The sequence below is a fragment of the Rhinolophus sinicus genome, chromosome 1 (assembly GCF_057876585.1).
Source record: "Rhinolophus sinicus isolate RSI-liver-muscle chromosome 1, RSI-T2T, whole genome shotgun sequence".
NCBI lineage: Eukaryota > Metazoa > Chordata > Mammalia > Chiroptera > Rhinolophidae > Rhinolophus > Rhinolophus sinicus.
In genome coordinates, this window is record NC_142501.1 from 101,058,476 (window position 1) to 101,070,683 (window position 12,208).

The 12,208-nt window shown below is 40.5% G+C and overlaps 1 protein-coding gene across 8 annotated transcripts in view; it reads right to left on the reverse strand.

Annotated features, from left to right (window-relative positions):
* Positions 1–12,208, reverse strand: part of LARP4B (La ribonucleoprotein 4B) — a 74,505-nt gene that overhangs the window by 19,062 nt on the left and 43,235 nt on the right. For 6 of the 8 annotated variants that reach the window (XM_019718064.3, XM_074325062.2, XM_074325061.2 and 3 more), the window contains 3 exons: positions 11,592–11,728; positions 9,664–9,767; positions 797–907 (listed from right to left, as the gene is read on the reverse strand). In XM_019718064.3, coding sequence (XP_019573623.3) covers positions 797–907; positions 9,664–9,767; positions 11,592–11,728 — 352 coding nt within the window. The remainder of the gene's footprint in view (positions 1–796; positions 908–9,663; positions 9,768–11,591; positions 11,729–12,208) is intronic. The other 2 variants (XM_074325063.2, XM_074325060.2) reach the window with 1 other exon arrangement.

The following is a 12,208-nucleotide window of genomic DNA, read 5'->3' on the forward strand; positions in this document are numbered from 1 at the left end:
GAGCTACAGAATCTCTACCCAAAGTTGCGACAGACAACATGTGTACACATTTTGTAAGTATTGACAACACCATGAAAGCCTCCCTGCGACCACAGGCTAAGAATCCTGACCTAGGAGTTCCTAGGAAGAATCCCAGTTAGCAACGGGGATTACAGTTTGGGAAAGGAAAAGCCTAGGATCACAATAGTCAAAAGTCCTTATTCTTCCCCAGATCCTGCCCCATAACACTGAAGGCTCTGAGCCACCTGTTACCTGCTCTTCCAAGCCCGGCCCACCCCCACTTCCATCCAATTAAAGCCCATCTTTTAGCTTCTCGTTTCTCTCTTCTGAACACTCTGCAGGTTTTCTTAAGCTGCTGTCTCACCAGGGAGAGTCTTTCTTTAAGGGCAGGAGACCATCCTCATGCCTGCGCCTCCTCCCAGAGCCTTGATGCCCTTTCAAGTCGCTTATAACACACATGATGCCGAGTGAACGATAAGGTCAAGTTCAAATTTCCCCAAACACTTGCCAAATAGTACAACCTTTCTCTAGCCAGATACAAGAATAGAACTAATTTCCCTAGGCTGCTTGTCTTACACGTCCTTAGAAAATATTGTCACATGCTTTTCATACTGCTACAAAAACTGTCTACACAAACGCACTATTTAAGTTTGTACCACTTGATTTCCTCCGCACTTCACACTCAAACTTAACCCCTCTATATGATAGTACTCTCAATGCCCAAATTTAGTCCCACTATGTGCTAACTGTTAAGTATTGGTAAACTCTGTACTTCTTGGGGGGAGGGGGTGCTTACCTGCTGTGCATCAGCTTCTGTTTCAAATGTAATAAACCAATTATCATTATAGGCAAATTCACAGTTTATAAATTTTGGTAAATTATCTCCTTTAAATAGTGCTTCTACTTCCTATAGGAAATAGAAAGGTTAGAAATTAATTTGCAACCATGCCACCTTCTGTCCTCACCAAACAAAATTGATACATGTCCTTCAGGACAGACCCTTAGACACAGTCCAGCACCCTGGTACCTAGTAAATCTCTCCTTTAACACGGCTGAGGAAGGAGAGTGTGGCTTCCAGAACTGGGGCCCCACTGCCACAACTTACTGACTGTTGTCTCTACTCCCAAGATACCATTAAGCTAAATCAATATGAAAATATCATTTCATTTTACCAGTGTGGGGGGGTACAATTTAAGAAATTTAAAAATTAGCTGGATTTTTGCTTTTGGCCAAGATTTACCCTTGCACTTGAAACAATTAAACACAAAACACAAAAGACACAGAATAACGGTTTTCAGACAGTGGACTCAGGCCATGTGGCACAGGTGAGCTCGAGAGTACCCAGCTCATGCCTGCAGTATGCCGGCCACAGGCCAGGAGGGCAACCACAGTCCGGTCCAGCCACTCCAGAGCCCTCAGGGGTCTTCCTTGGGCTAAGCAGGCAGCAAACAGCCACATGAAATGGTCAGAGGGAACAGCCTGGAGCTCACCGGGTGCCAGTGTCTTCCCACCAACCAGGGTGGGAAATGCTCCTAACACACAGGACACAGGAGAGCACACAGAGGGCACTGCCTCAGGCAGCATGGGACAATCAGCTCCAAAGGGCAGCTCTGCACCCACCGAACAAATACCCCTAAGGACCAAACTGCTCCCAAGTCAGTCAACTGAACCTCAGAACAAAGCTCAAGAATATTCACAGCAAAAAACACAAAACATTCAGCACCCAATAAAGTCCAAAATGCCTGGCATCCATCCCAAGCTTATCAGATATGTAAAAAGAAAGAAAGAAAGAAAGAAAGAGAGAGAGAGAGAGAGAGAGAGAGAGAGAGAGAGAGAGAGAGAGAGAGAGAGAGAGAGAGAGAGAGAGAGAAAGAAAGAAAGAAAGAAAGAAAGAAAGAAAGAAAGAAAGAAAGAAAGAAAGAAAGAAAATGAGAAAGATGACCTATAATGGGAAAAGTCAATCAAAATTAGACCCAGAAATGACAGAATTAGTAGCAAAGGAACTTAAAATAGTTATTGGATATATATTCTATATTCAAAACAGGTAAAGACTGAGCATGTTAAATAGAGAGAGAAGATTAAAATAAAAAGAAATAGGGGCCGGCCCGGTGGCTCAGGCGGTTGGAGCTCCGTGCTCCTAGCTCCGAAGGCTGCCAGTTCGATTCCCACATGGGCCAGTGGGCTCTCAACCACAAGGCTGCCAGTTCAATTCCTTGAGTCTTGCAAGGGATGGTGGGCAGTGCCCCCTTGCAACTAAGATTGAACACTGCACCTTGAGCTGAGCTGCTTCCCGGATGGCTCAGTTGGTTGGAGTGCGGGCTCTCAACCACAAGGTTGCCGGTTCAACTCCCGAAAGGGATGGTGGGCAGCGCCCCCTGCAACAAAGATTGAACACGGCACCTTGAGCTGAGCTGCTGCTGAGCTCCCTGATGGCTCAGTTGGTTGGAGCGCGTCCTCTCAACCACAAGGTTGACGGTTCGACTCCCGCATGGGATGGTGGGCTGCGCCCCCTACAACTAGCAACGGCAAATGGACATAGAGCTGAGCTGTGCCCTCCACAACTAAGATTGAAAGGACAACGTGAAAAAAAGTCCTGGAAGTACACACTGTTCCCCAATAAAGTCCTGTTCCCCTTTGCCAATAAAATCTAAAAATATAAAAATAAAAATAAAGATCTGGAAATGAAAAATACAATGTCTGAAATGAGAAATATGCTAAACAGGATTAACAGCTAGTTAGAGACCTATAGAAGAAGGGAGAAGAGAAAGAAATGAAGAAGAAAAACTTAGAAGCAGTGCGTCAGTAAGCTTCAAGTACAAGAAACTTGAAAGCAAATTTCCAGTTATAAACTGAGTAAATCCCAGAAATGTGATGTACAGCACAGACAACAGTCAGTAAGACCGCGGTGGCTTTGTACTAGCAGGTTACTAGATTTGCAGGGTCTCCTCGTAAGTACAGTGATGTCTAATCACTGTGTTGTACACCTGAAGCTAATGTAATACTACACGTCAGCTGTACTTCAACTAAAACAAGACTTTTCCAGAGGGAAAGCCGGGGTCGAGAGCGAGAGCAGAGTGGGAATGTGGCCCGCCGGAAGGTGGGAGGCCTCAGGCCCAGCCGCTGTCACAGTCCCTGCCCAGCAAGCTTTGGCCACTTTAATGGATCCACGCCACTGGGGGTCATTCGCCTTCTTTCCAGCACTGGAGTTTTTCACGCAGTGTTATAGTTCCTACACCAGGGGTTTGGAGAGCAGCGATAACTTATGCTTTAGTTTATTGGGTATAAAGCTCTGTCTCCACTGGACAAAGAGAACCAAGCGACACCATGAGATACGAACCTTGAGTTAAAAGTAGCGATTCTATGAAGTTCTGAGGTTGTGTTTCTTTGAGACAAAACTCTTCTATGCGTGGCAAAATGCTCAGGGTGTTCATGGAGAGTAGTTTAAATTAAGGAGTAGACTGTCACTTAAAAGAAACTTGAAAGCCACATCGAGGTGCACTGAAATCAAACTGCTTAAAGCCAATGATAAAAACTTCAGAGCAGCAAGAGAGGGGAAGACTCGGGACCCAGTGGGAGGGGACAGAGGGACAGATGCAGGCTGCCCTGCAGAGACAGCACACTCCAGCACAGGCTAGAGTGCCTTTCAGATACACAAAGGAAGACTCCTGGCAATCCGGAATTCTATACTCAGGGAAAATATCTTCCATAAATGAAGGGGAAACAAAGATTTTCTCGACCATATGAAAGCTGAAGAAATTCATTACCAGCAGACCTAATATTTAATAAGAAATATCAAAAGAAAATATTCAGGTAGAAATTATGCCAGGTAGAAGTCAAGATCTAGACAAACGAACGAAAAGCACTGTAAATAGTAAATATTAAATGCATTTTTCTTACTTTTAATCTCCTTAACAGACAATTGATTTGTTTAAAGCAAATGTAACAAAATGGCATGGGGTTAATGACTACGCAGAATTAAAACAGCAGAAAGGTCAGATGTGGAAAAATACCTTTGAAAGGCAAAAAGTATTATATAAAAGTAGTATTATATTAATTAAAGGCAGACTTTGATAAATTAAGGATGTCAATTATAAACCCTAAAACAACCACTAAAGCAAAACAAGACAAAGAATTATATAATATTTAATGAGCCAAAAAAAGGAGATAAAAACATTTAATCCAAAAGTGGGGGGACAAAGAAGAGCAGAGACAAATAGAAAACAAACAGCCTGATAATCACTTGAACATAAAGGGTCTATCCTCCCAAGTAAAAGGCAGAGATTTACAGACTGGATAAGAAAAGCAGACACAACTCTATGCTGCTTACAGGAGCCCAGTTTAAATATAAAAACAGACAGCTTAAAAGTAAAAAGAATGAAAAAAGACGTGCCATGCTAACATTGAGAAAAGAAAGCTGGAATGCCTGTATCAATACCAGACAAAGTAGATCCCAGAGAAAATAGGGTAATTTCATAAGACTATTAACTCATCACACTTCAAAAAGTACTAAAGGAATTAACCAAATGAATTACAATTTAAAACTTTTCTGATCACTGACAAACACTTGGTTACATGAAATGAGAAAGAACTTTCGGAATACTCCCAGCCTGTGGTCCGGAACCCACGGAGAACAGCTTTTTACTATACAGAATGTTCTGGAACTTACTGTCCTTTTCTTATTCAGAGTGGACCACGTTTTTTCCCCCCTTCCTTTCTTTTTCAATTTTTAATTTATCATAGAGGTTCCTCTAAACCTCTTAAGACTTTCATCATTCGAGTTTTACAACAGACACAGGTGTGCTGTTTACAGTAATAGAAATATACTAAGATCCATGTCTGCAGCTAAAAGTGGAAAACTCTTCTTGGTTGTAGTCTTTATTTTTTCTTATGCAACTGATTTCTGATTATTAATTTTGTGTTCTGCTACTTTACTAAATTCATCTATCAGCTCTAATAGTTTTTTGGTGGAGTCTTTAGGGTTCTCTATATATAGTATCATGTGTGTCATTTGTATATAATGACAATTTTACTTCCTCCTTACCAATTTGGATATGCCTTTTATTTCTTTTTCTTGTCTGATTGCTGTGGCTAGAACTTCCAACACTATGTTGAATAGAAGTGGAGAAAGTGGGCAACCCTGCCTTGTTCCTGATCTTAAGAGGAATGGTTTTAGCATTTCCCCATTGAGTACGATGTTAGCTGTGGGTTTATCATATATGGCCTTTATTATGTTGAGATATTATCCCTCTATTCCCACTTTCTTAAGGGTTTTCATCATAAATGGCTGCTGGATTTTATCAAATGCTTTTTCTGCATCTATTGATATGATCATGTGATTTTCATTTTTCATTTTGTTAATGTGGTGTATCACATTAATTGATTTGCGGATGTTGAACCACCCTTGCATACCAGGGATGAATCCAACTTGATCATGCTGTATGAGCTTTTTAATGTATTGCTAAATTCTGTTCGCTAATATTTTGTTGAGGATTTTTGCATGTATGTTCATTACAGATATCAGCCTGTAGTTTTCTTTTTTTGTGGTGTCTTTGTCTGATTTTGGGATAAGGGTGATAGTGGCTTCATTAAGTGTTTGGGAGCCTTCCTTCCTTCTGGATTTTTTGGAAGAGCTTGAGGAGAATAGGTGATAATTCTTGTTTGAATGTTTTGTAAAATTCACCTGTAAAGCCATCTGGTCCAGGGCTTTTGTTTGTTGGGAGATTGTTGATTACTGATTCAATTTCCCTAGTGGTAATCAGTCTATTCAGGTTTTCTGTTTCTTTTTGAGTTAGCCTTGGAAGGTTGTATGCCTCTAGAAAATTGTCCATTTCTTCCAGATTGTCAAATTTGTTGGCATATAGTTGCTCATAGTAATTTCTTAAATTTTTTTGTATTTCTGCGGTGTCTGCTGTCACTTCTCCTCTTTCATTTCTGATTTGGGTCCTCTCTCTCTCTCTTTTTTTTAATGAGTCTGGCTAAAGGTTTGCCAATTTTGTTTATCTTCTCTAAGAACCAACTCTTGGATTCATTGATCTTTTGTATTGTTTTTCTGGTTTCTATTTCATTTATTTCCACTCTGATCTTTATTATCTCCTTCCTTATACTCCCTTTGGGCTTATTTTGCTGTTCTTTTTCCAGATCCCTTAAGTGTGAAGATAAACTGTTGATTAGTGATGTTTCTTGTTTCTTTAGGTAGGCCTGCAATGCTATGAATTTCCCTCTTAGGACTGCTTTCGCAGCATCCCATAGATTTTGTGTCGTCGTGTTTTCATTTTCGTTTGTCTCGAGATATCTTTTGACTTCTTCCTTGATCTCCTGGTTGACCCATTCATTATTTAGTAACATGTTATTCAGCCTCCATGAATTGGGGTGTCTTCCAGTTTTTTTCCTGTAGTTCATTTCTAATTTCATGGCACTGTGGTCAAAGACAATTGGTATGATTTCAATTTTCTTAAATTTATAAAGACTTGTTTTGCGGTCTAACATATGGTCTATCTTGGAAAATGTTCCATGTGTGCTTGAAAAGAATGTGTATTCTGCAGCTTTGGGGTGAAATGCTCTGAAAATATCAATTAAATCCAAGTGGTCCAATGTGTCATTTAAGGCTGTTGTTTCCATATTGATTTTCTGTCTGGAAGACCTGTCCCTTGTTGTCAGAGGTGTGTTGAAATCCCTTACTATGATAGTGTTACTGTTGATCTCTGTCTTTATGTCAGTCAATATCTATTTTATATATTTAGGTGCTCCTATGTTGGGTGCATAGATGTTTACTAGGGTTATGTCCTCTTGTCGGATCGATCCCTTTATTATTATATAGTGACCATCTTTGTCTTTTAATATAGTCTTCATTTTAAAGTCTATTTTGTCAGATATAAATATTGCAACTCCAACTTTTTTCTCATTTCTATTTGCATGAAATCTCTTACTCCAACCCTTCACTTTCAGCCTGTGTGTGTCTTTTGATCTGAGTTGAGTCTCTTGTATACAGCATATACAAGGGTCTTGCTTTCTGATCCACTCAGCCACCCTATGTCTCTTGATTGGAGCATTTAATCCGTTTACATTAAAAGTGATTATTGATAGGTACATAGTTATTGCCATTTTTAAATTTGTAGTTAGATTGTTTTCATCTTTCTTCTATTGACAGAAGTCCTTTTAGTATTTCTTGCAATGCTGGCTTGGTGGTAATAAATTCCTTTAGCTTATTCTTTTCTGGGAAGCTCTTTATCTCTCCATCAACTTTAAATGATAGCTGTGCTGGATAAAGAAATCTAGGTTGTAGGCCTTTGTTTTCCATCACTTTGAGTATCTCCTGCCACTCCCTCCTGGCCTTCAATGTTTCTGTAGAAAAGTCGTTTGATAGTCTTATGGGAGCTCCCTTGTATGTAACCCTCTGTCTTTCTCTTGCTGCTTTTAGGATTCTCTCTTTGTCTTTAACCTTTGCCATTTTAACTATAATGTGTCTTGATGTGGGCCTGTTTGGGTTTATCCTGGTTGGAACTCTCTGCACTTCCTGGACTTGTATGTTGGTTTGCTTCATCAGGTTAGGGAAGTTTTCAGACATTATTACTTCAAATATGTTCTCAATCCCTTGCTTCCTCTCTTCGCCTTCTGGTATTCCTATGATGCGCATGTTGTTGCACTTGATGTTATCCCAGAGGTCTCTTAAACCATCTTCATTGTTTTTTATTCTTTTTTTTTTCTGTTGTTCTGTTTGGGTGATCTCTGCTAACTTGTCTTCTAAGTCGCTGATTCGATCCTCTGCTTCATCTAACTTGCTGTTAATTGCTTCAGGGAATTCTTTATTTCAGTAATTATGTTCTTTAGTTCCAACTGGTTGTTCATTATGATTTCTCTATCCTTCTTTATGTCGTCTCTAAGCTCCTTAAACATTCTTATCATCAGTGTTCTGAACTCTGTCTCTGATAGGTTGGTTACCTCTGTTTCATGTGGTTCCATTTCTGGAGGTTTCTTCTGTTCTTTTATTTGGGACATGTTTCTTTATTTCCCCATTCTGGCTGACTCTCTGTGTTTGCTTCGATGTATTAGGTAGATCCCCTAGAGTTCTTAGTTCTTGCTGGGTTATCTTATGTAGTATGTGTCCTTTATATTTGACTTGCACTACTTCGTTCTTCTCCTCTGCGTGTGCTCCAAAGGTGACTCTCATATTGTGTACATTGTCCTTCAAGTAATCCTTGCACAAGTCTCTTAGCTGTTCTGCATGATGAGCAGAGTCCACTGATGGGTTATAGATGTCCCGTTTGTGATAAGATCCGGAGGAGAACTCAAAGAATGCGTCCCGCTGCCGCCATTCCTATGACGTCACCTCTAAAGTGTTCTTGGCGTGCCCCATACATCTCGCTGAGCAGCTCCAACCCTGGCGCTAGTGGCAGCTAGCCTTGGTTTGCAGCTTAGTCTCTCCTAGGCACCTCCAAGTCCAACACGGTTGGCTGTCAACTGCAGATTGCTTTGTGGCTCATGCCAGGTGGCCCCGGGTAGGGTTGTAGTCTTTACAAATGTCTCAAGTGTTGAAACTTAGGACCTATATTTTAGATACTAATGTCAGTTAATAAAGACATCTGGATTTGTAATAAAATATATATCAATCCTTCATATTGAGACCCTTAATTAAAAGACAAGGAAAGAAAATACAATCCTGATTTCTTTTTCTTCACATATATTATAATATAGAAGTTGTAAAAAGAGCCTAAGTTGAAGAGAAAGTAAAACTTTCTAGAACAAGGCCATACCCAAGGATGCTGCAGTTTCTCGCCTCAGGAGTGCTGGAATCCTAGCCTTTGTCACCCTCCACAAGAACTGTCTGCACCAAACCCGCACATACACTCACCTACTTTCTCCACAGAGCAGGCATTGAAAATATGCAGCACGAGACCTGAAGCTTAACTCATGGAAGACCTGACAGACAAATGACCTTCCTAGGCTCTTCCTAGTCCGCAGAGCACACAGACAGACCTCTGACGCGTGCTCTGCAGGAAGATTTTTCTGCATTCTCTCAAGGCACGAGAGATTGATTCGCTACACAATGCAACTCAGCTTGAACATTTAGACAGGTCAGAGATTACAGCAATTCTTTAACAGCAGGTTACTTTTCACGACTCAAGCTACCAAGTACTGTGTTTTCCTAAAATTACTGACTAAGTTAGTAGTTCTCAGTTACGATCTCCAGGCTCCATTTACCTAAGAAAAGATGTCTTGCCTTTTTGGTGACCACATTTGCACTGATGCTGGTCCACAAGCTACTGGGGCTTTCCCAGCATTCTTAGCAGTATCCCTCTTGTCATGACAATACTTGTTCTGAAAAGTTATGTTCTTTATTTTAACTTGTGCGTTTATTTTTTTATTTCCAAGTGAATAACTATTTAAACCTTTTCTCACTTTTAATTTCTAAACACTGAAATTATCATAAACCATTTTCTTAATGTGAAGAGTCCTGAGACCAAAAAGTTAGAGAACCATTCTTACAGATGAGATGAAGCACACTGTAACTATCAGCGTGTGTAAATCCTGTGAGGAAAGTGTTACTGTACATACGTATTCTTTGAAACACACTCTCCAAAACACACAGAAGTAAATGATCAAAACCAACCAAAAAGCCGACCACAACAAAACGTCCAAGTTGCTTTCCGAGGAGACAGGACTTACTTCTACTGGTGTGGATTCCGGGATCTCACGGAGTATCACTATGCAACGGTTTTGATTTGGCCTTACTTTCTCTCCCTTCTCATCCACTTGAACTAAAGGTAAAGCTACGGAGAGAAGAAAAATGAATGGTAAAACATAAACCGATCATTTAATTCTTTATGATAGATATGGATACTCCACAGGATGTTGTTATCCTAAGGAACAAAACACATTGAAGAAACCTGTATACAATAGGTAAGCGATCAAAGGTTTTAAGCTAATCTTGCATGTTTCATTTCTCAAAACTAAGGCACATAAGAATTTGAAATGTCCTGTAAACACTTTAATAAGTGTAACACTATGAAACAAAGGTTTAAACAGCTCAAAGAACTAACAATTATGATCCAGGGTTAACAGCTTTTCCTTTCTACAAGTCCCTAACATAAAATAATGCTCTGTCTTATTAAGACTTTTTATTATCTTGAATTCACAGAAGTAATTTTAGATTAAGAAAGTCGCTGGCCTTTACAAGTGGGTCAGATGGAACTAAACGTGCTGACACATAACATAAGTTTCTGTCTTAAATGGACCCCCACAAAACGACACTGGGAAGCACAACATTGTCAAGAAATAGTGGCATAGTTTTCAGGATTCAAACTTCATGGTCATGTTTGCCAGTGTCTTCATTATCTTCTGCAAAAGCTAATGCCCTTACGACAGTTGCCTAAGAACAGAAAATAGAGGAGAACTTTTATTTGTGAACAGAAAACCCCACTACGTTTCTAAGGTAAGATGACCATCTTACCTATTACTGTTTAGTCAAGCGCACACAAGACAAGATCTTCACTGACTGTCAGCAGTACAACTAAGCTGGCGAGAATCTGTAAACACTTTTGCATAAGAGTCAGTGATGGAAAGTCATAGCATTGACTTAAAAGAAATGGGGCTTTAATTCAGACATGGCCATGTCCCACCATTTAGAAATATTTAGGCAGCTGGGGGGCACATGTCACACTGTGTGCTGAGTGAAGGACGCCCGTGGGAGCTGCTCAATAGAGCAGGCAGGAGGAGGGAGACGAGAGAAGTAATTCACCTGATACTTGTAAGCTTTTTTTATAAAAAAGTGAGTTTTTATAATTAAAAACAATCACATTTTTAAAAGTCCAACACATCATACATTTAATATGAAATGAATCCCCACTGAAGCCATCCTGGGTGGGAGGGAAGGGACGGAAGTGTTGCGAAATGCACCAGGAAGCTCTGGGCAGTGGGGGACACGTTTATGACCTGGACCGCAGTGAAGGTTTCACTGATGTACACCTATGTCCAAACTGATCCAACTGCACAGTGTATGCACAGCTCACTGTATGGCAATTATGCCTCAATCGAGTGGATTTAAAATAAATAAATAAATAAATAAATAAATAAAAATGGCGAGAGTGGAGAAGCCTCAATAAGCAAAGCAAACTGCACCTGTAACACAGCAGGTCCACACTGCAAGTGCCCATATTTCCTTATTCTCCGCAGGTGTCTGATGTACCGTTCCAACCGTCCTTTGATGTTGCCAAATGTCCAAGAAACACCCCACTCACAAAATACATTTAAGGAAAAATGCAATTTCACCACAACTTTAGCAGGAAGGTGACATTTGAAAGAAACTCCTTTAGTGGCTAGAATGCTAAAATATATTCTACTTTACCCTCAATGCCATTATTTTACTTTTCATCCATGTCACAGCTTCTTTCGTCTCTCCACTGGCCTTTTCCACTCCCTGGACCTAAGAATGGCTATGGAGCCCATCAACACCCAGTGCCACGAGCGCACCACCAAACACTGGGGCCGGTCAGAAAGGCCCAGAGGCAGGGACATTCCATTTGCCATCAAGGACCGTAGCACTGAATAGCTATGGATCACCGGGTAGGAAGCAGCCCAGACTGCTGCTCACTCACATCTCAGCACTTCGACAATCAAGTGCAGGTCGGTGCTGAGCTTCTTGATGTGGTCCAGGTTCGCCACCGTGGTGATTGGCACGTACTGATCACTGTCCATCTGTGATATAAGGTACATGTCACTAGCAAGATTCTCCCTGCAGAAAGAAGACAAGCTCCCTTAATGAGTAAATACTTCTTTAAAAGGAAGCCTCGCAAGGGTCCAAGTGTGGCACGACAGTGCTTCAGTTAGGTCTGAGTTCCAATCCGTTATTTGCCACTTCTCTGCCTTAGGTATATTTTTTTTCCAAAGACACTTGGGTACACAGAGAGAGCAAACGTAAAAGTATTCTGTGCTCTATACAATAAAAATTAATCAGCAAGTCTTTAAAAAATGTATTTATAGCTTATCTTCATAATAAAAAGTGTTTAAGTAGCTTATAAAAACACAAACAACTTTTTTAAGTAAGGAAATCCAGCTGAAAGAACAAGAAAGTAACAGAAATATGAAAAGGGCAGGAAAGATCGGTGTCCCAAGTGCTCACTGTTCAGTATGGAACACCGGCCAGAGAAGCAGCAGGCCCAACCCTGGCTGCCTAGCACTTTCCAGCAGCCAGGATTAAAAAGAAGAAAGCCTG